The 27173-nt window shown below is 39.6% G+C and overlaps 2 protein-coding genes across 3 annotated transcripts in view; both read left to right on the top strand.

Annotated features, from left to right (window-relative positions):
- Positions 1-532: 532 nt before the first annotated feature.
- Positions 533-27173, top strand: part of LOC141802766 (major histocompatibility complex class I-related protein 1-like) — a 58337-nt gene continuing 31696 nt past the window's right edge. The window contains exons 1-6 of one of the 2 annotated variants that reach the window (XM_074686492.1): positions 533-911; positions 4083-4355; positions 5854-6132; positions 7296-7592; positions 9566-9688; positions 10207-10582. In XM_074686492.1, the coding sequence (XP_074542593.1) occupies positions 854-911; positions 4083-4355; positions 5854-6132; positions 7296-7592; positions 9566-9688; positions 10207-10277 (1101 nt within the window). In that variant the 5' untranslated portion in view covers positions 533-853 and the 3' untranslated portion in view covers positions 10278-10582. Of the gene's footprint in view, positions 912-4082; positions 4356-5853; positions 6133-7295; positions 7593-9565; positions 9689-10206; positions 10583-27173 lie in introns of those variants that run through there. The other variant, XM_074686494.1, reaches the window with a different exon arrangement.
- On the top strand, positions 12160-24299 carry zbtb22b (zinc finger and BTB domain containing 22b). The gene is made up of 5 exons (XM_074686491.1): positions 12160-12330; positions 16051-16290; positions 18066-18809; positions 18993-19271; positions 21687-24299. The coding sequence occupies exons 2-5, from the start codon at positions 16051-16053 to the stop codon at positions 22758-22760; spliced, it is 2337 nt and encodes a 778-aa protein (XP_074542592.1). The 5' UTR covers positions 12160-12330; the 3' UTR covers positions 22761-24299.

The raw sequence follows: 27173 nt of genomic DNA, 5'->3' as shown, positions 1-27173 counted from the left end.
GAAGTTGCTTTGCTCTGTGATCATTTTTTTACTTTGACTTTGCACTTCAATAAAGTTCCTTAAACTCCAAACATTATGTCTCTTTTTTGTGATTTCACACAGACTGAACGGAAAGGTTAAGTTGGTACATGATAAACTCAGAGTGAGAACTGTTTTACAAATACAACATCCAAACTGAGCTCCTCCTCCCCTGCTCAATGGGAGCACATGCCCACTCACTCTGACTGTATTTTAGCCTTTTAGCATGATATTTTAGCCTAACCTGGTAAACATGAATGATGTACGTATCAGTAATCTCATCTGCATTCCGTGTTTTTATTTTTATTTTTATGAAAAGCCTCATGATAAACTTTTTTTTTTCTTAGATTTTTTCATTTTCTTTATTTTTGTTATGGCTGTTTTCAATCCCTAGGGTAGGATTAAAAAACAGAAGCATAATAAAGCTCAACTAGCTATACATCAACTTAACTTTATCACATGACCAACTACTAATGACGAAAACCTCCTCAGAATGAAAATAATATTTAAAAAAAAAAGAAAGAAAACCTCCTCAGTGTATGATCAGATACTACTTTATCTAAGATGAAAGATGAGAACTGCGCCATCATGTGCGGAAACGAGTTGTTTAAACTTTCACTTTTATTCATAACGTCTGTGAGTCAGTTCTACCTGGATACCAGTGACGTTGATGCTCACGCTGAATTTCTATTGGCTACAGAGAGACAATAAGGCAAACTCTCTTTGTTCTAACCCCGCTTCAAGACTGGAGCATGAGGAAGAAACGCGTCTCCGTCTCCGGAATAAAGTCGTATAAGTTGTAAATATATCAAAATTTAAAACGCCGGGGGTCAAGATGAAGATTATTTCACTCCCTTTTATCCTGGGATTATTCCTACACGACACGACGGCAGGTGAGTTAAAGAAAACAACGCTTCCAAGATGGACGCCGGAAACTATTTTCCAAGAGAAAGGGCGGGATTTTTGTTGGGAGAGGCGGGGAAGAGACAGATTGACAATTTGGCTGGCAGTTATTTTATTGTAGCATAGGAAAACTAGAATGGATGAAGGCGGCATCTTAACTCTTAACTCAAGCCAAGTCCAGGGCCTCAAACACGTCTCTCTTCAGTTAGCTTAGTTATTGTGCAGTAGCCTATTTAATATAACATCAATTAAACAACTTCTCTAAGCAACCAGTAGTTTCCATATGGCTGCCTACTTAAGCTGGATTAAACTATATTTTCCATTTAAGTTTAAAAAAAAACAGATTTTAAATATGGTTTGTTATTTTTGTCATTTTTTCTGTCCATGTTCTTTTTTTCTTTGGTTGTCTTATGAAAGCTGCATTATTGCATTATTGCATTATTGCGTTTGTAGTCAGTTGATATACTCAGGGCTCTCAAGTGTCACGTATTGAGAGTGACAGTCACTCTTTTGGGTCTTTTGTCACGCACTTCCACCACACATTGTATTTCTCACGCTCAAAAATAGATATGACGTGCGTCTGGCGGTCCGCACATTAGTACATGTGATGCCGCCACGATCCACTCTGTGGACTACAGGCTCGATATCTTCCATTTAAAGTGTGGCTGTTACTGTTGCTGTCTGACAGTAATGTCACTTCACAGTGCAGCCGATGTACATGTGAATATCTGACCCAAATACCTCCCGAAACGCTTGGCGACTTTGGGTGCGCGCCCTTTGCTGGTGAGAGTAAAGACAGAAAACTCTTATCTCCAAGCTGCTGTTTTTAGTCACTCACTGAAATGATAAGTTCAACCTGAGGTATCCTGCATCACATGTTGTTTACACTGGGGTGAAGACAGTTTCATTTTTAACGTTTGCCTTTTTTCTGTGAAAGTTGTGAGAGGATGTCCAGGACACATTAGAGATGATTTCTTGATCATAAATTAAAAAAAGACAAAGCCACTGAAATTCCAAGTTGAAAAAAGCACATTTATAGCGACTGGCCCTTTATTATGGTCTCAGTGGGGTTTTTTATGACCTTTTATAACAGGGTGTTCGCAGGGTCTTGAAAAGTATTAAAAGTTGATATATCAGTTGTGGGAAAATTAAGGCCCTCAAAAAGTGTTAAAAAGTCTTAATCGTAATGTTATGAGGTATTACATTTTATTGGTATTCAAGCTTTGACTCCAAAAGTATCCATGAATATTTATTTTCCTCTTTGGGACTGTTACAAACTAACCTGACACGCCAGACAGACAGTTCCATATATCGCCACGGAAATAGTCCATCTGGTTTGAAAATGTATACAGGGTCTGAACCTTCAAAAATTACCACACCTGGTGATTGGACAATCATTCTGCTTGTCACACTCATCACAGACCAGTGTGAGGATCTAGAAAAAGCTTTAGCATAAGAGTTTCTCCAGCCTCCTGAGAAAATTTCTCAGACTTTTGATGACCTGGGATCTTGGATTCTTAGGATTTAAAGAAAGCTTCCCCTGATCACAATGGTTTTGGAACAAATTTTCTTTGTTCAAATCACCTTTTACTGGATACAACGCAATGAGATAAGGTATTTATCAATACAGTTACGTAGCCCTGTTATTTGAAACTTGACAACAAGCAAAGTTGTAATTTCTGTGAGGCGCGGGCTATGAGTAGCGCTAGCAGCCCAACATATCGGTAAGCTAATGTGATAACAAACTCAGTTCGTGCAGTAGTTTAGTAGCCGTTGGTATGTAGCACTGATGGAAAGCAAATAACACAATCTCAAGCCCTAAACCCTAAATTTTGACAATGATGAAATAAATTCTTGTTTTTATTTCTCGCAAGTTGGCCTTGAATAACTGCTGTTACTTGTTGTGGGAATGGGAATGTAAATTAACCTGCATTTACACTCATTTATTCTTTCAAGCTTTATTCCTTCTCAGCTTTCCTGATTTATGTAAAAACTCAAACTACAACTGTCAAAGATTGGTTACTGACAACAGCTTAAAGTTGAGATAAGGTCTTAAGACTTTCTGAAAGGTTTTTTAAAAAAAGTCTTAAAAAGGTACTGAATTTAACCTCTGGATATCAGCATATACCCTGTATAAACAAAGAGCGGAGAAAGTTGTGAGAGGATGTCCAGGACACACAAGAGGTGATTTGGTGTCAATAAATAAAAAAATGACAAAGGTGTTGAAATTATAACCTGGAAAAAGTACATTTTCATCCACTGGCCCCTGATCATGGTGTGAGTGTTTTTTAATCACCTTTTATGAACTAACAAAAAACTGTGAAAGTTTTGAGAGGATGTCCAGGACACATGAGAGGTAAGTTAGTATCAACAAATTTAAAAATGAGAAAGCTACTGAAGTTTTAACCTCCACTCTAGTCTGCACTCAAAACTTGAGAGCCCTGTTTACTGTTGTTTTTATATTATGAGTAATTCGTTACAAGCTAATTGCTTAAATGGGCTCACACTGATGTACAATACTGTTAAACTTTGTTGTTTTTTTAATCTCATAATCTATGGCTAGAAACATCAAAACTGTCTCTGCAATATGTTACATGGAGAGTGTCACCTTCGTTGGCCCTGGACCAGGTCTACTTCACATTCTTTCACAAATTTCTCTTTGTACCTTTTTTTTTAAAGAAAAACATGTTAATAAAGAAAATAACAAAACAAGTTTAAAACTAAATGCGCTATTTGTGGGACATGGCTACAACCTTCAAGATCTTTCCACCTGGTAGCAGACAAAGGTTCAGCCAAGCACTTCAAAAATCGAGTAGCTGTCTTAAACACACCTGATGGAGCAAGGAAGGAAGTCTCAGAAGTGCAATCCTAAACAGGTTACAATTTGTCTCACCAATACACAAAAAAAAAAAATGTTCCTTCAATGTCAGAGTCCACCTCCATCCAATGTATAAAGACAAAAAAACTCAAGTTCTTTCCACTCCGCAAAAACATTTAACATTTTCTCAACAGCTATCCGGAGTTTACCCAACAATCAACCACCCAAAGAATACGGGTCTGCAGCCTTTTTAAGAATGGCTGGTTTTCACTGCTGAAAGTCTTTGACAGTGATTGTAGAAAGTGATCAAATCCAAACTGATGGAAATATTTTGTTTTTCCAGTGACTCACTCTCTTAAGTTCTTCTACACCGCTTCTTCTAACGTCCCAGACTTCCCAGAGTTTGTGGCTGTTGGGTTGGTTGATGACGTTCAGATTGATTACTATGACAGTAACACCCAGAAAGACGTACCCAAACAGGACTGGATGAGGAAAGTCGAAGAGGAAAAGGACAGAGCAGACTACTGGCAGGTGGAGACTGAGAAGCGCAAGGGTGCCCAGCAGGACTTCAGTGAAAGCATAAAAAATATTACAAAGCGCTTCAACCAAACTGGAGGTTTGTTCCCGTTTAAGATTCTCCTGATAAAATGTTGTTCATATCTTCAGCCTGTGTTTTAGGAAACAGAGTTGTTACACACACACACACACACACACACACACACACACACACACACACACACACACACTCACACACACACACACACACACAGTCTGTCTGTCTGTCTGTCTGTCTGTCTGTCTGTCTGTCTGTCTGGCTGGCTGGCTGGCTGTTTGATGAAGTCTTTTCTGGTGTGAAACAGACTCAACAGAAACATCAGTGACCCTCAGACCACTGGATGCTGCTGTCCTGCTCTGACTCAGTGTTTCTGTCCATCCCATAATAACCCACAGAGATGATGAACTCTTAATCTGCACAGATTAGATCAGAATAACTCCTCTGAAGTGTCCACAGTGAGGCGCTCCACATGAACTCTCTTTGAGAAAACCTGTTTATCACAGCAGCTCAACAACACACAGCTGATAGAGGAGCATTACTGCCTGGTTTCTCAAACTGAGGAGCAGGACCGTGAATGGGACACAGGCTGCTTGTGCTGGGTCCACACATGAGAGGAGGAGCAGCGTGTTTGAATAAAGCTGCTGACAGGAAACACCATGAAGATCACGTTCAGATCAGAGCTTTAACAAGTTTAACAGACAAACTCTGCTGGAGACACAACACTGAGCTCATCATGGAGAAAAACACAACTACACACATTAGATTAGATTAGATTAGATTAGATTAGATTAGATTAGATTAGATTAGATTAGATTAGATTAGATTAGATTAGATTAGGTCAAGTCAGGTCTGGACTAAAGGAGCAGTTTAAAGATGTCTCCTCAGCTCTCTGAGAAGTTGTGATGGACTTCTTTGACTTGTTTATTGATATTTACAGATTAAAGCGTGGATCAGTTCATTTCACAAACACACATCACATTATCTAAAGAGACAAACTGAATCACTCTGAGCTCCAAATGTGAGCTAGAAAACACATTTGATGACATTAACTGGACTGTGCTGATTCACTGTGTCCATCCCATAATATCCATGTGTGGTATAATCCAGATTACATGAGATGAAGTGGAGCTGAGCACAGTGTGTGTTTGCCATGGTTAACTTGTGGAGCTGAAACATGGAGTCAGTTAATGATGAGTTGATGACAGAAAATGTTTGGACACAGTTTGGATCAGGGAAGAATGATTTCTGTGATTCTGAATCAGAAACTTCAAACAGTTTGTGTCTCCAGATGATTTAATCTGACAGTCAGCTGACAGTTTAATCTGACAGTCAGAAAGCTTCAGTGTTATTGTGAAGCAGTGTGAAAAGTGGGCCTCAGTCTGTCTCCACATGTGTAAATCAGTCAATGGTTCATGTGTAGATGTTCTGTGTTGTTGTGTGTGGATCATTGTATCTCTGTGGTTAAGATGTGAAGTCAGCAGGTAAAGAGGGACTGAGCTGTGAACTCACTCTGCTTTACTAAAGTATCTCTCTGTCTTTCTCTCTGTCTTTCTCTCAGGTATACATCTTTTCCAGAATATGTACGGCTGTGAGTGGGATGATGAGACTGACAACGTTACAGGTTATGATCAGTATGGTTATGATGGAGAAGACTTCATAACCTTTGACTTTAACACATCGACATGGACCACAGCTAAACAACAGGCCATCCTCACCAAACAGAACTGGGATCAAGACAAATATGACTTAGATTACAGTAAGAACTACCTGACCGAAGTTTGCCCTAAGTGGCTGAAGAAGTACCTGAACTATGGAAATAGCTCTCTGCTGAGAACAGGTAGAATAACATGATGTTGTATAATGAAGACATGGTCTGTACACTTCATTCTTTCTTTATGTTTTTCTCCTTTTTTTTTTTTGACAGAATGGTTTCACATCCGCTGTTTTCACATGTTTTTTCTCTCCTATGTTCTCTCTTCATCACTATTCTTGCTCTTACCTTTTAAATTTCACATCTGGTTCTTTATTTCTAATCTCCTCTCTTTCTAATCTCAGCTTCCCTCGACATATATTTTCTTCTTTTTCCCCCCAATGCTACTTTATTATTTTACTAATTTATCCATAATAAACTAGTTTTTTTTCATTTACCACACACTAAATGTGAATGAATGTGAATGAATGCTTTATTTTGGTTAAAAAAAATCATGTGTTTACAAAAAAAAGAAAACAGCAACTGAAAAAGGGATAGGCTGAAGCCTATATTGATTTGTAGGATCACGATACCCAACTTCATTTATTAACCCAATAGCACTTTTCTGTAGTTTAATTATTGGATTTGGGTTCATTTTATATGCATTTCCCCAAATTTCTGCACGGTTTGTCAAATAAGGCATCACAAGTGAGAAGTACAGTAAATAAAGGCATTTCTTAGTAAATCTCTTGTTCTGTAAAGAGTTGAAATAGACTTGGATAATTTCTGTTTTACATATTTTATGTGAGGCTTGCAACAAACTTCATCTTCTATAATAACTACCAAGAATTTAGTTTCATATTCTCTTTCAATTTCAACATTATTTAAATTCAATTTACCTCAGTGTTAGTCCTTTTACCACCAAACAACATAAATTTAGTTTTACATTTATTCAGCAATAGCTTATTTAGAGAAAACCATTTGTTTAACTTCATCAATTCTATTTTTTCAGATTTTAACAACTCCTTTATGTTCCCTCCAGAACAAAATAAATTAGTATTATCTGCAAACATAACATATATCAATGTATTACTTACTGTACAAATATCATTTATAATAGCTTTGGTCCCAACACTGAGCCTTGTGGAACTCCACAGGTTACATGTTTCAGATGAGATTTATTATGTTTGGAAACTTTTATCAGCCAAGAAATTTAACTGTTACCACCAGCAGGTATTGTTATAGTAAATAATGTTAATTTGAAAAAAGAAAAAACAATTTTGAATTGTCTTAACTATTTTTTTATCCAGTCCTCCCGTCAGTGTCTCTCCTCCAGAAGACTCCCTCCTCTCCAGTCACCTGCCACGCTTCAGGTTTCTACCCTAACAGAGCCGTGATGTTCTGGAGACAAAGTGTAGACAAAGGGAAGCTTCAGGAGAATGTGGAGGTCGGAGAGATCATTCCCAACCACGACGGATCCTTCCAGATGAGTGTGGACCTGCTGAAACTTCCATCTGATGACTGGGGGAGGTACGAATGTGTGTTTCAGCTCGCTGGGGAGGAGAAGGTCACCAAACTGGACAAATATGAGATCAGGACAAACTACGGTAAGAGTCAAGTTATATTGTTTTATTTTCCTTTTCTTTGACCTTGTTTCTTAATTTGATATGAGTCTTTGATTTGTACTAAACTGGTGCAATAGTTCATCTCTCAACCCCAAGAGTATCCTTTGTAGAATTTGATATAAATGATAGGTTACAAAAAATGATAAGATTAAAAAAAAAATATATATATATATATATATATATATATATATATATATATATATATATATATATATATATATATATATATATATTTATATTTAATAAAAGAATCCTTAAAAGAACTGTTTCGTGTTTAAATGAATTCATTATTTCTAAGTCTACTGGAGGTAAAAAGGAGTGGTCCAAAGCTCTCTTACACTGTAAAAAGAAAACAAACAAAAAAAAGGTAAAAAAAAAACAAACAAACAAACAAAAAAACATAAAATTACAGTCAAACACTGTGACACAGAACTATATTAAGTAATTGTAAAAATACATGACTAGATTCTACTGCCAAAATTCATTGAAATACAGCATTCATAGCTGATAAATGTCCTTTACGCTGTAATATAAAACATACATTCAAATCAGATTCATTTCAGGTAAATCTCTGTAATTTCATGGTATAAATGATTTATTTTACAAAACAGTCAAGTCAATCTGCAGAAAAATACCATTATTTAACAGATTTTTCGTACACTATAACGGTTAAACGCCTTCAATGCAGTAAAATGCGGAGTTCTGCAGAAAAGTACTGTTATTTTACAGCAAAATACTTTTTGCTGTGATAGTGGTTTGTAACCTTGAGTGTGGAGGGCACATAGTAGATATAAGACCCTGCTGTACATTAAGGTAATGCATTGGCGGAACAGGCTGCCTGTGCAACACTGCATAAACTGGCTGTCTAATCTTTATTACACTGTTTTTTTTAAATCAACCAAGATAGCATAGCTCATCAACACATCTCATTTATTAACACAAATCACAATGTAAAAATTGCTCGATACATGGTCCACGCCATGGAGCACAGACAGCCGTTTCGTGCCCCCTATACAGCAGGATCTCGTATCAACAAGCACTGTCACAACAAAAATGACTTTGCTGTGATTTAATAGGAAAATAGGAAATTTAGGAGACAAACTGACGGAAGACAAAGTGACCAGTGATGTATTAGAGGAAAATGTTTCCTGGAGAAGAGCAGTGTGTTCTGTTTGGAGTTTTTTTTTGTTTTTAAAAATCTGTCATTAATCGAAGAACAGTTCATTGTTAAAGCATAACCATTATTGCAACCATGAGTGAGGAGGGAACAGGATGCAGCTGCATTTCCTAGATAAAACTTTTAAAAAAATTACCTGCAAATTCCAGTTAAAATCATTAGATTATTTGTATGGACATAAACCCTTATAAAACAAGCAACAAATTTAGTCACAGATAATTATTTTCACTCAACTTCTATTTGACTGTGATTTAAGAGAGCAAAAAAAGATGATGCAATTAAAAATTGTTTTCAATTAAAAAATGAGAAATAAACATATTATGATATTATTAGCATAATACTAAAAAAAACCCTAGATAATTTCTGTTATTTTACAGTTTTGTATACTATTTTTGAAAAACAGAAAAAATACTTTAAAACTAATGGTAAATAACTGTAAGATTAAGTTTGTTTTTTACAGTGTAAATATCTGTAAATCTACTAGAATTCTTTTTGTTTCATAAAAAACAGAGAAGTCTTTAGAAAACTACAGAACATTTCCTGTAAAGTTAATTTTTATGTTTCACAGTGTGGAGCCATACATTGAGACGGTGAAGACACCAGCATTCAGCTAAGCTCAGACAGCACAGCTAGAAAGGAAATCAAAGAGATAAATACAGGTTTTATTAACAGACATGCAGAGATAGAAAAAATAAAATCAACAAGTTAAATTAACAGAGTATAATAACAGGATGATTGACTAACTTTTATCAAATAACTTTTTGTTTTTCTTTCACAGTGGATTACACAAACGTGATCATTGGTATCGCTGTTGCATCGCTTCTACTGAATGTTGCCCTCATCACTGTCTTTGGAGTCAAGTTTTTCAGAGGCAAAAAAAAGAGATACAAGAGAGTAAGAGGTACAAAAAGAAATCTTGCCCTGTTTTTTAGAGCTTAGGTTTGACTTTGAGTTTCTTCTTTTACTCAGATTATTATAGTGAAGTAAACTTTAATAGTGTGTTTCAAAATGTGTTCCTGTGAACACAGCTTTAAAAACTCCTTGTGTCTACTTGTGAAATTAACATAGTTTTGTTCGGATGCTACCATACCATACCATACCATACCAACTTTATTTATTAAGCACTTTTAAAAACAACCACAGCTATAAACACAGTGCTGTACAGGTACATTGAAATGATAAAAAAACATGTTAGTGAAAACACTCTGGAAAACTGAATGCCCTTTTATTTTTATTTTTTTTGTTGAAACTCTTAAATCAAGTTTATTTTTTTGTTGAGGAGACAAAGTGAGCAAAGTGTGGTCTGGACATGACACACGTGTTTGTTTAAAGCTGAATTTTTGGTGTTAAGTTAGAGACCAGAGGAGGAGCAGAAAGAAACTGATATTTTGACGTATATGTTTTTTCTTTGTATTTCAGCCAACTGTGATACATCTTCTTACAACAGCTCAGAGCTCACTGAGGAACTGAACCAGGTGTCCACATGTTAAACACACCACCTCAGCACCCTGTGAGTTTCTTTGGGACATGGACGTTTGACACAGTGTGTGTTCCTAAGTCCACCTATTTCACACTGCAGTGATCCTCAACAAGCTGAGTCAGGAGGAAAGGATGGATGGAGTTTGATAACAGCCATGAATTATTTTGATTTGTATAAAAAACATTGGACAAAAATTCATTCTTTAGCAAGAATCAAGATGAATCACGGTTGATCTCCCAGCAGTGTAAATGTGTAAATAGTCTGTTCTATGTATATTTGTCTGGATTTTCTTCTAGAGCCAATACTAGCTAGCAAACCGAGTGTGTTTTTGTTTTATTATCTTCCTCTTTTGCGCTTTTGATCCTGTCAAAAAGTCTTAAAATGATGTTGGGATGTTTGAAACTTCTCATCAAGCAGATCTGAAACCGTGTGTTGTAATTCCTGCTTCTTTTAAGAGACAAGGGATGTTTCCTCTCTAAGGTGAAGATATTGAAGGTAAATCGTTTGGATAACTTGTGTTTGATGAAGTTAAGTAGAAGAGTTGATATTTTGTTTCTCAGTTTTGTACACTTTCTTTGAAATAAACTCTCTGAAAGTCTGATCCTTTATTTCCTCGTTTATATAAACCCAGACACAGCTAAACCTCCAGCTGTGTGAAAACTGCAACAATGTTTAGTGTCTTTACTGTTCTGTTGACTGTAAACTCTGTAATCTATAGCTGTTTATTTTATACATGACTCATATCATCTGAAATTATTGTTTTTTGAAGATTCTAAAAATAATGTCTCAGTAATTTGGGCACAAGATGATGAGCTTCTCCCATGGTTTTTCCTCTTCCAAGTCAAAGTTTACACTAAGGAAAAAACAAACTAACACTCTTGTGATCATTTCTCCCTCTTCATATAGGTATGTTGTGGAATGTGTTTTCATTATTTTCGTAATATTATTTTGTGTACTTTCAGATGATAGGAACAGTGTGTGTGTGTGTGTTAACTGTGTCTCTGTTTTTTTTTTTTTTGCATTTATAACATATCAGTCACCTTAATATGAGATGTGTAACATTTTGGAAACACTGCAGGTTGAGCCTAGTGTCCACAACCTGTTCAATGAAGTCTAAGTCAGCTAAATCCCCAGGCAGGCTGTGTCGAAGGAACATTGCTGCAGAAAGAGAGCTGGAAGCTGGTGTTTGGGTACAAATTTCCTGAGGCCAAACACAGATCATCAGGAAATGTAAAGGTTCAGAGTTATCTCCACTACAGTAAAAGACTATCCAGCACTGTCACCCTGCCAACAACATGACAACCCTGGAGGACCCACAAGAGGTTGCATATACAGAAATATCTATACATACACACACATAGTTGCACGCTACATTACATGATTTTGGAGAATTATTTTAATGTAATGTATTAGAAAAAGAGCACATGGGAGCCAGTTTCTGCCAGTAAAACAATAAAGATGCTTAAGGAAAAATATATACATTTAGATCTTGACCTGGAAAAAAAAATCTAAATTATGAGGGACTGACTGGTAAATATATAGAAGCCTATTTCCACCAGGTGAGAGAAATAAATAGGGAAACTTGCCTGATGAAGAAAAGAAATCAAATTAGGACTTTCCCAGAAAAATATGTTAAAACTCAAACTCAAAATAATGATTTTCTTACTCATGATTTTATGGAAGCTGTTAAAATCCTTAATGGGGAAATAGCCTATTTGGTTTCTGTTTTATTTATTTCTTAATTTTTAATTTGCGAAAATAAAACTCCAAGAGGAAGTGCTCATAAAATTCAAAGTCGTTTTTTACGTTTTTGGTTTTTTTTTCCCATGCATTCTTTATTTTTTTATTTAATGTATTTCCTGTCGGCTGAAGTCTGGCTCGTCTGTCTGGAATCCTCTTAAAGGGGACGCGTCGCTGTCTGCCGCTGCAGGAGACATCAGATGGGAGGAACATCTTTGAAAAATGGTTCTCAAACTTCACAGCCTGAACAAACCGGCGGGACAGCGAGCCGGCAGCTCGGTCACAGACTGCTCCGTTGAAGGCTGAAGTGTCAACTAAACACGGTAAGTTTCATGTCAGCAGCGGATCACGGTCTGTGGAGACAGCCGGCTGAGCTAACAGCAGCTACCAGGCTAACGGTGTGATGAGAGTCTGGAGCTGTGACGGTTTGTTTTTGTTTCTCTGTGTGAAAGGAGAAGAAACCAGTCTGCTAAACATCCCCACAGCATCACTGCTCTGACTGTCAGTCCGCAGCTTCGCCCTCTGGACTTATCATCTCAAAGTGTCTGTACTCCAGCTGTTGATTTCCTCTGATAACAGCAACAAAGTGCTTCGGGCCAGAGGCGCGTCAACAGGGGGCAGAGGTGACATGGCCCCCTTTCACATCTGATTGGCCACCTCATTGCTTTCCCATAATCTGAGACTTGAACTGTCTCCTTACCTTGTCAGTGACCAGTTGTATTATAAAATCAACTATTTGGACTGTGTTGCAACTTAATGCTTGAAGTTTAAGTGTATTGAAGTTCAGATAGTTTTATGTCTTTGGGACTTGTAGGAAAACAATTTGCACATTTAATTTATAAGAAAGAAGCATAGAGGGGAAGTAGTTTGTAAAACGTTACATGAAGCAAAGCAGACTTGGTAGAAATTGAATATATATTTATGAACTAGTTTCAGTTATGTGACTTTTTGTTTTTGTTTTTTTTCCTGTATTTATAGCGATATCATCCACAGCCTCTCTCAATTACCAAAAAATCTTGGGAGAGCACCAAAGCCTACTGCCACTTCACTTCTCAATGGGTTATTGATCCTGAAGTTTATTCTAAATAATATAATATAATATAATTTGAATAGGCTTATTTCATTTTTACAACTTATAGTAATTAAGGTCTGCTTTAAAAAATACATCATGTAAGTAAAAGAGGTCAGACGGCTCACTTTTGCTTTACTGTTGTTTCAGCCCACAGCAACGACAGAGGGCTATGGCCACATTAAGGATCTGAAAATGAGAGTGTTAAGAACAAAGTCATAAATTTATGAAGATAAATGTGCAGAGTTAGGAGGATAAAGTTATAAATTACTAATTAATGTATAAAAATGAGAAAGAAAGTTGGGATTACAAGATCAGGTTAATCCATGAATCATCTTGTGAAGTGACAACTTAGGACGAACCATTTACTAACACCCTGATAATCTTAACAAGGTGGTGCTGACGTGCTGGAGAATGGACGCTGAGTGACTTTTGAAAGCGGTAAAGTTTAACTGAAAATGCTCCATGATCCTTATGTTAAGTCGTGTTTCGGTTCGTCTCAGTATGGCGCACACTTTGTGGCATTTCCACAACCCTTTCGTATGGGTGCCAAACTGAACCTGGGAAGGTGGAGCTACAACACTGCAGACCGTTGATTGGTCAAAAGAATCGTCACTTACCCCGACAGCGGCACACAGACTTCTCTGAAACAAAGCTTGATTGTTCTCTGTATCAAAGAGCTACATGCCAATCACAGAGAGGACGAAATGCTGCATGTCTTCCATCTATGCTCTTAGTTTACTGTGTCGCGTTTTTCTTCTTCCTTGGATTTATTAGCCAGGAAAACAGTGTTGTGCTGCTACTACGCCATGCTATTATTTAACAGCTGGAGCTTGCGGCATCCGGCATCCGGCTTACACACCGCCTACCACAAGGGGGCACAGTTTGCTGTGGAAACACAAACAGGATCAGGCTTAACTGTACCTAAGGTCGCGTTTTCTCCAAGCAGTCCAGTTCAGTTCAGTATGGTTTGGCACGGTTTGTTACCGTTGAAGGGCAACTCAGTTTTTTTGACACCTGGACCTTATTTATAGGTGTGTGCATGCTCATATACTCACTCAGACAAACATCGTGCAGCTCGGAGTCCTTCAGAAGTTATTTAGATCCAACCGATTTTAGCCGCACTTAGCGGTGGTCACTGGCATGTAGCTCTTTGATACAAAGAACAATCAGACTTTGTTTCAGAGAAGTCTGTGTGCCGCCAGGAGAAATGCAGCCGCTGTCGGGGTAAGTCACGATTTCTTTGACCAATCAATGGTCTGCAGTGTTGTAGCTCCACCCACCAAACGGATTGGTTCAGGCTGGCACCCATACAAAAGGGTCCCAAAAAGTGTGGCGGCTCGTCTTATTTGGGGATTTGTCCGGGGATAAGTCTGTGGAAACGCCTCAAAATGCACGCTGTACTGAGACAAACCGAACTGGGCTGCTTGGTGGAAACGTGGCAGTTTAGGAAGCTGCTCCTCTGATCTTCCCTTTAAAAGTAACGCACAGATAAAACCATAGACTGTATAAAACATGGACGTAGACTCCCCGAAGTCATCCGTCTGTTTCTGAAACAGAAAATGAAGCACATTGGCTATAGCGGCCATATTGGTAGTGACAAGGGCTTCGCCTACAGCCATAGGGCGCCTGACGTCACATGACCCTGAGCTGTGCCTCTGATTGGGGGAGCTTGCGATCTCAATATCATCTAAACGGCCAAGTTAAAAAAAAAAAGTACCCCCCGTACAGTGAGTGCTGTTAGTAAAATTAGCGACTCAGACAGGAGACGTTTTTTGAACCAGGCTGTGAATACGTTGATTTCTGCTTTGAAAATGGCTTTTTTTGGCTTGGTGTGTTTGTGACTTCTGCTACTTCCGGAGCCAGCCTCAAGCTGACACTCAAGGAACAGCAGATTTTAGCACTTCCGCATTGTCTCATATCCTGAGACTGGAGGTTGCCACTTGGATAAAACACAGAGTAAAATTATTAAAACTTGATTTCAAGGTCCCATGTAGGTCCTCAAGATGGTGCCATGGGTGCTGTTGGACATCATGTGAAACCCATGAATATTATTATAAGTATATTTAAATAAGTGTATAATCCCTTGGGAATAAAAAGAATACAGTGTGTCGTCTTGTCCCCTTTGTTTCTATTGTAGCATGTAACAAAGGAACGTAAGGAAGTAAGAAGAAGAAAACAGTGGTTTTTGTTTTACCTTAAGGACTTTTTGTTGATTTCTGTATTTTTAATCACAAAAACTTGACAAATAGAGGATCAAACTTATCATTCATCACAGGAGCTTTATGTCCTTGAAGGCCACCGTCTCTCCACCGACAGATTCTGACCCTGAGATTTCACTAAATCTTCTGTGCTCACATATGTTCTGCAGTCATACACTGATGATTTTACATAACTGCACTCTGATACAGATTTATAATCCATACTTGAAGAGGCTGACGGACTTGAACCTACTCAGAGAGTGATGCGATGTTAATTGTGAGAATAAGTAATGAGCGTATTGTTGACTCTGCACTGCACAGAGTGACGGGCAGGAGGAGGAGCAGGCTGCACAAAGACGCGCTGTGACTAAGGCAAAGATTCAACAAGGACTCTTCAAACAGACACTCGAAGAGGTTTTCAGCTGTGCAAGGCTGTCTAGTGCTTGACTGTCTGAAGTGGGGATGATTTGCAGTGTATTCTGGGTAAATTTAGTGTCTTTTCTAGTGAAATTGAGTCAGCTGCTCACTAGATCGGCTACTGTTCTGTCTCCCTGTTCTCCTTCACGTACTGCTTTGTGATGCAGGATAAATATCCCTGTAAGGAAACATCAATCATCAGGGATGTGTCTAATTGTGGTTGTCAGTGTGTTGTATCAAACGTCAGTGCTTCAAACTTCCGGATTCCTGCAGATCAGAACAAGAAAGAACTCGATGCATCCAGACTTTAAACCAAGCTTGACTTGTTGTCTGAAAAGTTTGTCTCCTCCCCTCAGATGCAGTCTCTGCCCGTGGAAGTGGGAAGCAGCAGCAGCAGCAGCAGCTCAGCCCCCGGCGACACCCCCAGCTCGGTGGTGCAGGTCAGCTTCCCTGGAGCTCAGACCTCGGTGCTGGACAGCCTGAACCGGCAGAGGGAGGAAGGCCGGCTCTGCGATCTGTCCATCCACGTCCAGGGACAAGTGTTCAAAGCCCACCGCTGCGTCCTGGCCGCCTCCTCCCCCTACTTTCATGACCAGGTGGGAGTTTTGTGCTGCTGTGACACAGCCGTTTTGTAACCGTATTACCATATGAAAGCTGGATGGAGTCACTGCTGTCAGTTTTATATTCAGAGTATGGAGACAAAACGTTCCTGAGAGGGGCCTCACCTTTCGTACGAGCAGCTGCATCAGGCTGATTGCATTTTTCTCAGTTTTAAAACATTTAAAGCTTTTTTTAAGTCACAACAACATTCTGTTATTAGTGCTGAAAAATTGAACTGAGGGACTGGAAGGACAATGAGCTCAGTTTTGGACTGATTTAGCTGAAGGTGGCGTTTCTTCATCCATGTGGAGATATCAACCTGATACCTGAGCTGAGACAGATGTGTCGTCAGGTGGAAAAGACAGGAATTTAGAATAGAATAGAAGCAGCAATCAAGAAAACAAAAGTAAGAAAGTGTATAGAAAGTGCAAAAAGGTCCATAAGAAAATAGATGTTGACAGCTTGTCCATCACTGTCCAGTCAGCCAGCCTCCACCTCCACAGGGTCCAGGACTGAGCTTCTTCAGCAGTCTGTTCAGTCTCTGTCTCCTGGATCCTGTCTGCTCACAGCAGGTGAAGCTCTTCCAGTGTGGTGTTGGTGTCTGGTGTTAGCTCTGTTAGCCATGTCTGTGGATAGCATGATGCTACTCTGCCTTCTGGTATTCCCTCTGTTGCTGGGTTAGCACAGCTAGCTCGTCCATCTTATTGGAGATAGATCTTACGTTCCCAATAACGATGGATGGAAGGACAGGTCCATGTCGTCACTTCTTAGCTCACACCTGAGAACTAGCACGTCGTCCTCACCTTCTTCTCCTCACCTTGTGGGGAAACATCCGGCCTTGCACCAGTTAGCATTGACATGCTACAGGCTGCTAACAGCTGATTTCACATGTAAACAATGCAGCCATGGTTACATGTAGGATCTCCAGACAAACACAGGAGCAATAATAGTAAAAATATCACTGAAGACAAAACCAGTTTGGTGTCCATGACCAACAATGAACCATACAAAGTAAGGATCCACTCCAAATGCAAAAATGACAAAAAGAGATAAAAAAAAGTTACAAGAAACAGACAAGGAAGAGAGAGCTGCTGTAACAGGCAGCCACAACAGGGTGGTGCCTTGCAACAATAAATAAAAAAAAATGAAATATTAAAAAATAAATAAAAAAGCTGAGTGTCGTCAGCATCGCAGTGGTAGGAGATGCCATGAGAGCTGATCAGTGCGCCACGTGAGGAAGTGTATAAGGAAAAGAGTAGGGGACCAAGCACTGAACCCTGGGGTACCCCTGTTAAGTCATGTGAGTTAGACACTTCTCCTCGCCATGACACTCTGAAGAATCAGAGAGTGTAGAGAGGAGGATTTGATGGTTTAATGTGTCAAAAGCAGCAGGCGAGTCTACAGGGGACGGATCTGCAGCTGGAGCCAGTTGCTGTGATTTTGTGACTGACAGGAGCACACTCTCAATAAAGAGGTCACATCTAAAGCCAGATTGATGGGATCAGACTTTCAGCAGATGTTCAGAGACTTGGTTATAGACTGTGCGCTTGAGTAAAAATGAGAAATACCATCAGGGTTCCCTCTGTAACAGGGCTGAAGTCACTCTTGCTAAAAATTACTGCAAGACACATTTTTGGATTTAAAGAGATGTGAAATATTTGCTGGAATTTTGTCTTTCATGTGTTGTATCTGAACCCCAAACTGTAAGTCCAGTAAAGATTCCTGGGTCCTGGTACCTGGTTCCTTCATGGTGTGTGGTTCCTGTCTCCAGGTACTACTGAAGAACATGTCCACAGTCTCCATCCCAGCTGTAATGGACCCGTTGGCGTTTGAGAGCGTGCTGAGCTGCGCCTACACCGGTCAGCTCCAGATGCTGCGTGAGGACATCGTCAACTACCTCACAGTGGGCAGCGTGCTGCAGATGTGGCACATCGTGGACAAATGCACCGAGCTGCTGAGGGAGGGCCGTGCAGGAGCAGGGAGCAGTGGAGGCGGCGGCGTGCCGGATGGAGCAGGCACCAGAGGAGGCGGAGGCTCGGCTAACCTCGGGTGCAGCAGCAGTAACGGTGACGGTGATGCAGGCGGTGATGACGGAGCTGGAAGCAACAGTGGAGCTGGTGCAGGACAAGGTAAGGTGGAGGGGTCCAACGAGCCCCAGCGCGCCTCCCAAGCTCCCAGTCGACCGTCGGTGAGTGAGAGCCAGTCGCCCAGCAGCACCAACTACTTCAGCCCCAGAGACGGGAGCAGCTTCGGAGGGAGCGGGGCGGCTGCAGCCGGAGCTTCAGGAGACGGAGGAGGAGCCAGCAACACCCCCAGCTACTGCACCCCTTCTGGAGGAGAGGAGGGGTTTCTTATTGAGGAAGAGGAGGAGGAAGTCGAGGAGGAAGAGGAAGAGGTGTCGTACCACCAAAGGAAGAGGGTAAGAAGAGGAGGAAGTGGGAGGAGGAAGAAAATGAGCTCAGTGTCGGAGCAGGAAGTTGGAGTCAGCGACAGCTTTGGTGTTTCGTCCTATCAGGTGAGTTTGTTTTGTACGTTTTTATCAAACCTCAGAGACTTTCGGGGTCATGTCACGCTCTTGAAACACCAGATGCACGTTTTTCATGCTGCTGTGTTTGACCCCTTAAGGATTTATGATAACCAGAGTTTTTACCGACATAAAATGTGATCTTGTTATAATATGGAGCGTCTTGATTCAAAGGATGGGGAGGAGCCAGCTCTGACGACCCAGAAACGTCCGACCTACAGCCAGCCCAGCATCATGCCTCGCAAACAGTGGGTGGTTGTAAAAACCGAGCGAATGGAGGACGACGACCTCATCGTCGTGTCTGGAGAAGAGGGAGGAGAAGATGAGGAGGATGAAGATGAGAGGGAGATGGAGCTGGTTAGAGAGCGGGAGAGGAGTGACTTCAACATCTCCAACGTGAGGAGCCTTTCAGCCGAGCTGGGGGGGCGAGGAGAGGGCGACATGGACTCACAGGTGAGCTGACTGTGATATCTGTATTATTCTCTCTGCATCTTTTTCCTGCTCTGCTGAGAAGATGAGAGGCTGAACCTTGTAGGTTTGACCTTCTGTATTGTTCCAGTTTTCAAGTTAAAAGCTTGAAATTTTTGAAATGGTCATTTTTATTGCCTGTACTCTTTTTGTAGAGCAGGAGCCCATCTCTTAAGTCAGATAAGGCTGATAGAGTCAGTAATATCTTTTAAATCTCTTCTTAAAAACTCACTTTTACAGACTTGCTTTTATGTAATCCCAACCTTATAGTATCTTATTTATATTTTAGTGTATGAATGTGAGTGTGTAGAAGTACAGATATTATTTTTATCTTGAAAAAGTCTCCTTTATAGATATGTGCCTTATTATAATCCATACTTTAAAATGCTACTTTTTAGCTTCCTGTTCAGGTCGTCCAGGACCAGATTGATTTACGGCACGTCTAGGTCTCTATGACAACATCACGCCGGCTGATGAAGTTTAGTAGTCAGTAGTCAGTTTAGTAGTCAGCGACAGCTTTGACTTTTGACTTTTTTCTCTCTGCAGAAAACGATTTCCGTGATTAATTTTGTAGTGATGGTGGACACAGCAGCCTAACTGTCTGACAGAAAAAGGACAGAAGAGCAGAAGAAAGATAAACAGGGTCTAAACTGTTTGTGCTAATGTTGACTCCAACCCACAGTCAGCAGTTATTCTGCAATGGTCTGTTCAAACTTGAGAGTCTATCAATAAAATGAAGAGTGAGGATTGGTTAGCTCTGATTGGTAGATGACTGGCAGGACATAACCAGGATTCACTAACATTACATTAGCACCTGGCTGCCAGCAACTCTAAATATAAATGGCTACTGGACTCCTGACAAACTGACAGTGTTAGCTTGTTGTCTGCAGATACATCAGAGCACCGGACTGCCGATAGCACTACATATAGCCGGTTGCTACGTCTGCTTGACGCCACTTTTCAAACCATAGCTTAATGTAACTGTTCTGATAAATACCTTATAGGGATGGGTACTGAATTAGGTACTTTTACCGACCAAATTCTGTCAAAAGTATCGAGTGCCGATTCACGTAAAATCAAAAGGTACCATGTTTAGGTACCTAAATGCATCCTTGTGACTGTGAGGAAGTGGAAGAGTAGACAGTTTTCCATGATAGACATAAACACAGCATTATAAGGTTATTTATTGAAGAATAAATATGTTAAATTGAAATAAATATACTTTATTTTTTTTTAAATTATTCTTTTTTACCACATAAACACAAAAAAGTACCAGAAATTGGTACCGTTAAGTACCGGTACCATATCATTTCAAATGTGAAAGGTACCCATCCCTAATACCTTACCCCCGTGCGTTGTATCCAGTGAAAAGTTGTCTGTCCCAAAAACAAACACACGCCTTGCCAAGTCATCCACCACAGTGTGCTGAGACTCCAGGCCACAAGGTGGCGAGGGAGTGCAATCAAAACAGATCCTCCTCACAACATCTTTAGTTATTTGCTTGGTTGTTTAATGTTTATATTCTTTTATCTCTCTCTCAGAGCCCTTTCCTCTTTCCACCTGATGTGATGTTGTCATTTTCCTTTTTTTTTCTTTCCATCTTTTACTTTGTTGTCTATATAATATCTCACCTTCTTCACCGTCAGCCTGATGTTCTTTCCTCTGATTCTGTCCCATTTTTTTATTAATCAAAGCACTTTGTAAATGATTTGTTTTTAAAGTATAAATAAAGTAGAGGTTGACCAATATGGGTTTTTTGGGGGCCGATGCCGATGCTTTCCAAATTTGGGCAGCCGATGCCGATATGCATAGCCGATTTTTCCAATTTGATATTCAGGCCGATTGTTAAATAAATATATATTTATCACATTTTTGTGAAACGCAGCAATTTCTGAGCAACTAAAAGAAATCTATTACAACAAGTCATGTCCAGTCCTCTGAACATTTATTCAGCTTTCAAAACAATGAAATATTTTGTCTGAGTAAACACACAATGTAACAAGCAGTAGTAAAAATTCACACTCTTCTTAAAATGTCAAAAAAGAAATTTAAACTTATTAATATAATTTGAACAAAAGTATGTAATGTATCCAAGTGGTTCCACAAGTTTGAGGTGCTCATCTTTTTTGTGCCTGATCAAAAATTGCGTCATTTTATACAACGGATCAAAAATCGACTTTTTAAAAGAAAATACGGCCGATGGCCAATAGAGACAAATGTCCAAATATCGGCCCGATATATTGGCCAGCCGATGTATCGGTCTACCTCTAAAATAAAGTTTATGTTTCTGTTCTCTCATCAAAAATGATCCAGCAGTTGGTTGTATCAGGGCCTCACAGGTTGAAGATTCTTCATTTTCTTTCTTCTCACATCTAAAAACCATGCTTCGTCTGTCTGCAGGTGGACTACTGCCAGTCTTCAGAAGACTACCTCAAGTTTGAAGGCAGTTTAATGGAACAGACTTTAGCTCAGCAGCTTCATGAGAGCGCAGTGGGTCAGAACCAGAGCACCAACCGAGCCGTTTCAGCGCTGCTGGGTCAGGTTCAGTCTGCAGCCTCGGCCCGGGCCCAGCTCTTCCCCCTGGACATGCAGGGCAACCAGATCCTCCTCTACAGCCAGTCCTCGGGTCTCTCTCTGGACGCGGCTGCTCCTCCTCTGGGGCTGACAGGAGGTATGATGGGAGGAGCTTCTTTTAAGGGGTCTGGTCTGGAGCACGGGGCGGTGCACCTGTCGGTTCAGGGTGGGTTAGGAGTGGATGGCTTGGACAGCGGAGGCGTCGGAGGAGGGAGCGGGGGCAACGCCAGCAGCACGGGGGGTTCAGGGAAGGTGTTCATGTGTCACTGTGGGAAGACGTTCACTCACAAGAGCATGAGGGACCGCCACATCAACATGCACCTGGACCTGAGGCCGTTCCACTGCCCCGTCTGCGCCAAGAAGTTCAAGATGAAGCATCACCTCACCGAGCACATGAAGACGCACACGGGCCTCAAGCCGTACGACTGCCTCGGCTGTGGCAAGAAGTTCATGTGGCGCGACAGCTTCATGAGGCACCGCTCGCACTGCGAGAGGCGCAGCGGGCTGGGAGACAGTGGCGAGGGGGGGAGCAGCGGCGAGGGCGGGAAGAGAGGAGGAGGAGGAGGAGGGGAGGACGGGGCAGATTTGATGTCCTCACCTCACCTCCTCCTGTCTGCAGCCGAGGGGGGACAGGGAGGGATGCTGGGAGGAGGGAGAGGAGTGTCTGTCACCTCTCCACATCTTTCTGGTTCTGTTCTGTCGCCGCAGCACGGCGGTGTCTCCGGCAGCAGCAGTGGCGGCAGCTCTCTGGGTAACAACATGGCTGCTGCAGGGGCGCTTCTGGGGGTTGTTTCAAGTCCGGGTCAGGGGTCAGGGATGTTTGGTGGTCTGGGGCTGGGTCGAGGTGTGTGTAGTGACAATGTGTGTGAGGTTAGTGCCAACGAAAGTAGCGTGACTTAAACCAAAAGTGCGAGTTGCTGATTTTACAGAATCGTAAACATGGAGCGAAGTGAAGCTCGTCTAACTGCCAACACTCGAATCAGCGGTGATGTTGCAAACTGTTTCTAGTCTCGCAACATCCTCCTTGGACTCCTGAAGACCCTGTAAGTGTCTCTAAAAGTTTTAAGACTCCTCGTTGACTGTTGTGCCGTGAAGTTTCCAAAATGGTCCAAAATTGGTGCCATCTTTAACCCGCCGTAAATCCTCACACCGTAAAGACTTTAGGAAACAAACAGTGGCCTGATAAACACGGACCTTTACTCTCAGTGTGTGTTTCTGTTTTAAAAACAAAGATTTGTTGTAAACTTTTATTTTTTAAGAATCTGTGTCAGAGTGCTGTTCATATGGAGAGGAAACCAAAAACGACGGAGCGTGCTTCGAGTCTTACCTTCGTTATGATATGAGTAGAGTAGAAAACAGGCTGTTCTCAATTACTGTGATTTCTCTGGTGTTGTATTGTGATGTGATGTTATCACAAGGTTTAAATCAACAAAACTGAAAAATCTTCACACATAATTCATAGGTTGGTGTTTTTAAAGATAAGCTAAAGTTTCAGATTTGTTTTTGTTTGAGGATTTATCTCCTTGTGTATTTCAGGCAAAGTGTCAGCACTGCCAGGAAGAGTTTAGTCCTCTAAATCAAGACGTATGTGCAGAGAGGGATCCAGACTGGTTTAGTTTGGATTTTTAAAAAACAAAACAGTTGTAAATCTCTTTCCCTGTGACTCATCTTCTGCCTCTGTTGGGTAAAGTTTTGCTGCTTTGTTCAGAGTTTTAGCTCTTTAAGAAGTTCTGTAAATAAACAGATATTTGTTGTTTACTCGGTAGACTTGAACTCGTACTAACTAGTTGTTCTGGTGCAATCGCTGCCATCTTTTCTGCACAGGGTCGACCAGTTAGAGCCTGTGAGTGTTTTCTTCGGTGATAAATTTTGAAGCCTTTAAGTGGTTCATAGTGATCGTTTTAAAGCTCAACAGACCGCCTCTTAGACGTCATACCTCTTCTTTAGGCAGCCACGACAAAAGCAGTTCATTGAAGAAGTTTTTAACCCTTTATGTAGAGAATGCCTCACTATTCAGTATCTGTTTTACTCACAAATGTGTCTTTAATTTATTTTATTCATCAACAAAATATCACTTTGTTGAAAAACGTACATAATTTATTTTTCTCTTTTTGTGTGGAAATTTTTGGATTCAATTTTTCCCCCAAAAGACTTGGTTTAGATTAGGTCTTCTCACCATGAGCCCTGTCTCCCTTTAGCTAAAAGTAAAAAAAAATGCTTGTAAACAGAGGAAGTGGTAGAAAAAAATGCAGTCCCCCATTTCACCACTAGGTGTCAGTAAATCCCACAAATTGTCTCTGCACCGTGGGAGTCTGGCTGCTGTTTGCATTTGATCAACAAATCCTACAATATTATTCACCTAAAAAACCTTTGTTTACATTTTTTATCAACAAAACTTTATTTGTATGACAAAAATTTAAAAGTTTTGCCAGATTAAAAGATTAAAAAAAATAGAATTAAATTCTGATCATGTTGCCATCAATGAGAGTAGGAAGTTTTTCACCTGAGACAAGTGACTAATTATTTTCTATGCTGCCTTTTATCTGTATTTGAGGCCTCAAAGAGGCGCTGCCCCCTTGTGGTCACTGTTGGTACTGCGAGTCAAAAGTAGAGTAAAACTATTTGGAAGTTTGTGCTGATATGAAGCTGTTTTTGTTCCTTATTCTGCTCAGTTTATTGAATCAAACTGAAAAAGTAGTGCCAGGTAGTGGAGGAAGAAATAAAACACATGACCTCGTCACATTTTGCATGCCTTTAGAGATTTTTCCGGTCAGAGAAACAGAAATCGGAGCTGAATGTTTTTCCCTTCTGTGAAGGCTGGATTTGGGTATTTTTATACGCTGGTGTGGGGCTCATAGACTTTAAAGGACTGTTGAATATGCTCAGTTAGCTGTGAAGAAAGACCTCAAGTTTTACCTCAGACTCTGCCAACATGTTTTTGTTTTTAGTTTCAGCTTCAAGCTTATTTGTGTTTAATGTTTGAGAAGCTGCAGAGCAAACGCAGATGATTGTAAGAGACAGGTGTGTGAAATGGTTTTCTAATGTGAGTGTGGAGAAAAGGAGTGATTGTAAATGAGTTGAGCTCATTTATTCCAGTGGTGATGTTCCTCAGCAGAGAGAAAAGCATGAAGAGAAAGATACTCTGTACTTCATACGTCCAGGGATCGAAGTGGACAGTTGGAAGTTTCACCTCAAGGCAGTAACAGCCCTCATGTTTGGTCCTGTTATGCTCTTATGATCTACCTTCAGTCAGATTTGACCTTTCGTTCGTATATTCATTAAAGAAAGGTTAAACTGAGTCATGTAACTTGGAGTTTTGATGTGCAAATGTGAGCTTCAAGCATTTGCAAACTGTGATGCATCCATGCTACAAAGAAACCTCAACAACGTGCAGATTGTTCAGTGTTAAAGGTTCAGTGTGAAGCATTTTGCAGCGTTTAGCAGAACTGACTCTGTACAAAGGGTTTTTGCTTCTCTGTGAGTGTGTGAGTTGGAATAAGAGATGATCTAAATGTTCCTTTGAACGACGGAGTTCAGAGCTGAAGCTGCCGCTGGAAACCAGAGCGAAGTATTTTGTATTATTTTTGTATATTCATGTCGCTGAATGACCGGCTGATTGTTGAAGAGAAAGGGACGGCTGTTAATGGAGATGTTGTGTAAATCCTGAGTGGTTATAATAATGTAATAAACTACATCAACATTCACCTCTGCCCTGTATCGAAATAACACATTAATAAATTATTTGGTGAGATTTTTTGTCTGTGTGTAATCTCTTATACAGTCTCTATAAACACAGACACAAAGAGATACTTGTGAAGAAAAGCTGAAATGCAAGATAGGATAAAGGTAAATTTATTACATATTAAGTCTTATATAATTTATATATTTTTTAATTTTATTTTTGCTAATTTTTGAAATTCAAAATGTTTTTTTTTTATTCTAATTTTTTATTTTTGAACTTTTTACTTTTTTTAAACTGCTTTTTTTCTAACATTTTTAGTTTTTTTATTTTTGCAAATTTCTTGAATCATAAAAATTAAAAAAAGTGGCATATTTTCTAAATTATAAGTTAATGAAATTTTTGCAAATTCTTGATTTTTTAAAAATTTATTTTTGCACATTTCTGAAATTCAAAAAGCTTTAGATCTTTTCATTTTTTCACAACTAATTTTTCAATTTTGCACTTTTTTTATTAAAAAAAAATGCATGCATGTTTAACAAATTTATTTTTTTTAATTTTCTGCAAATTTTTTGAACCACAAAAATTTTAAAAAGTTGGCATATTTTCTTAACTATAAGTTTATGAAATTTTTGCAAATTCTTGATTTAAAAAAAAAATGCATATTTTTGAAATTCAAAAAGTTTTTGAACTTTTTCCTTTTTATTTTTTTTAATTAAAAAATGCAATTTAAAAAAAAAATATTTCCTTAATTTTTGCAAATTTTTAAGATAAAAAAATGAGATATCATGTACAATTTCATAAATTAAAAAAAAAAACTTGTTTAGATAATTATTCACTTGATTTTAAGTATGAATATTGTTTTGTACACTAAAGTCTTTTTAGTGAAGATGAAGTTGATTTTGTGGCTTCAGAATGACTTTAATCCAGGTGAGCTAAGGCAAAATGGCTCCTGAGCTACAGGGTGCTGGACCTGTCAGTCACATGGCCCTCTGATTGGCTAAACTTTGATCTTAATATCTTGTAAACCACCAAATTAGAAAAAAAATCACCCCAGCTGTTTGTTCACATTATAAAATCAGGTATTCAGACCATAGACTGCATAAAACATGGATGTAGTCTGCTCCACATCACCTGTCTGTTCCTGAAACAGTGAAAATGAAGCCAATCCTCGGACGCAGCCACACATATATACAGTCAATTGTTATAAATCTTTCCTTTCAAACAGCTACAGTGCGCCGTCAGTCATATGAGCTAAGCTGTGTCTCTGATTGGACAATCAAACGATTCTAAAAACGTCTAAACCCGAGAGTCAGGAAAACAAAAATCACCCATCGTACAGTGTGTATCATAATGAAATCAGTGTTTCAGACCTAAGCTTTTATTTGAACCAGGCTGTAAATATGTTTTAATGCCACAAAAGTCTGTTTTTTTTAGTCTTGGTATGTACGTGACTTTTGGTCTTTCTGCAGCCAGCCTCAGGAGGATTTTTGATGAAAAGCAACTTTCAACACTTCCACTTAGGCTTTATTTTTCTTAACCTGGGTCTGGTTGTACAAACAAAGTAAGAAATGAAAGCTGATGTTTCCTCTTTGCAGAATACTTCAGAAATGCCACTAACACAAAAATGCTGT

This window comes from Halichoeres trimaculatus, unplaced genomic scaffold (assembly GCF_033239565.1).
Source record: "Halichoeres trimaculatus isolate MK-OKI-2021-1 unplaced genomic scaffold, fHalTri1.1 fHalTri1_scaffold_14, whole genome shotgun sequence".
Taxonomy (NCBI): domain Eukaryota; kingdom Metazoa; phylum Chordata; class Actinopteri; order Labriformes; family Labridae; genus Halichoeres; species Halichoeres trimaculatus.
Note: the sequence above shows the minus strand (reverse complement) of the source record. Positions and strands in the feature narration are given on the sequence as shown.

Excerpts from the sequence above, each read along its gene's own strand:
- zbtb22b (XM_074686491.1), top strand. The coding sequence starts at position 16,051 with ATGCAGTCTCTGCCCGTGGAAGTGGGAAGCAGCAGCAGCAGCAGCAGC. Across the intron at positions 16,291-18,065 it reads CCCCCTACTTTCATGACCAG|GTACTACTGAAGAACATGTC; the intron begins GTGGGAGTTTTG and ends TCCTGTCTCCAG. Across the intron at positions 18,810-18,992 it reads TTGGTGTTTCGTCCTATCAG|GATGGGGAGGAGCCAGCTCT; the intron begins GTGAGTTTGTTT and ends CTTGATTCAAAG.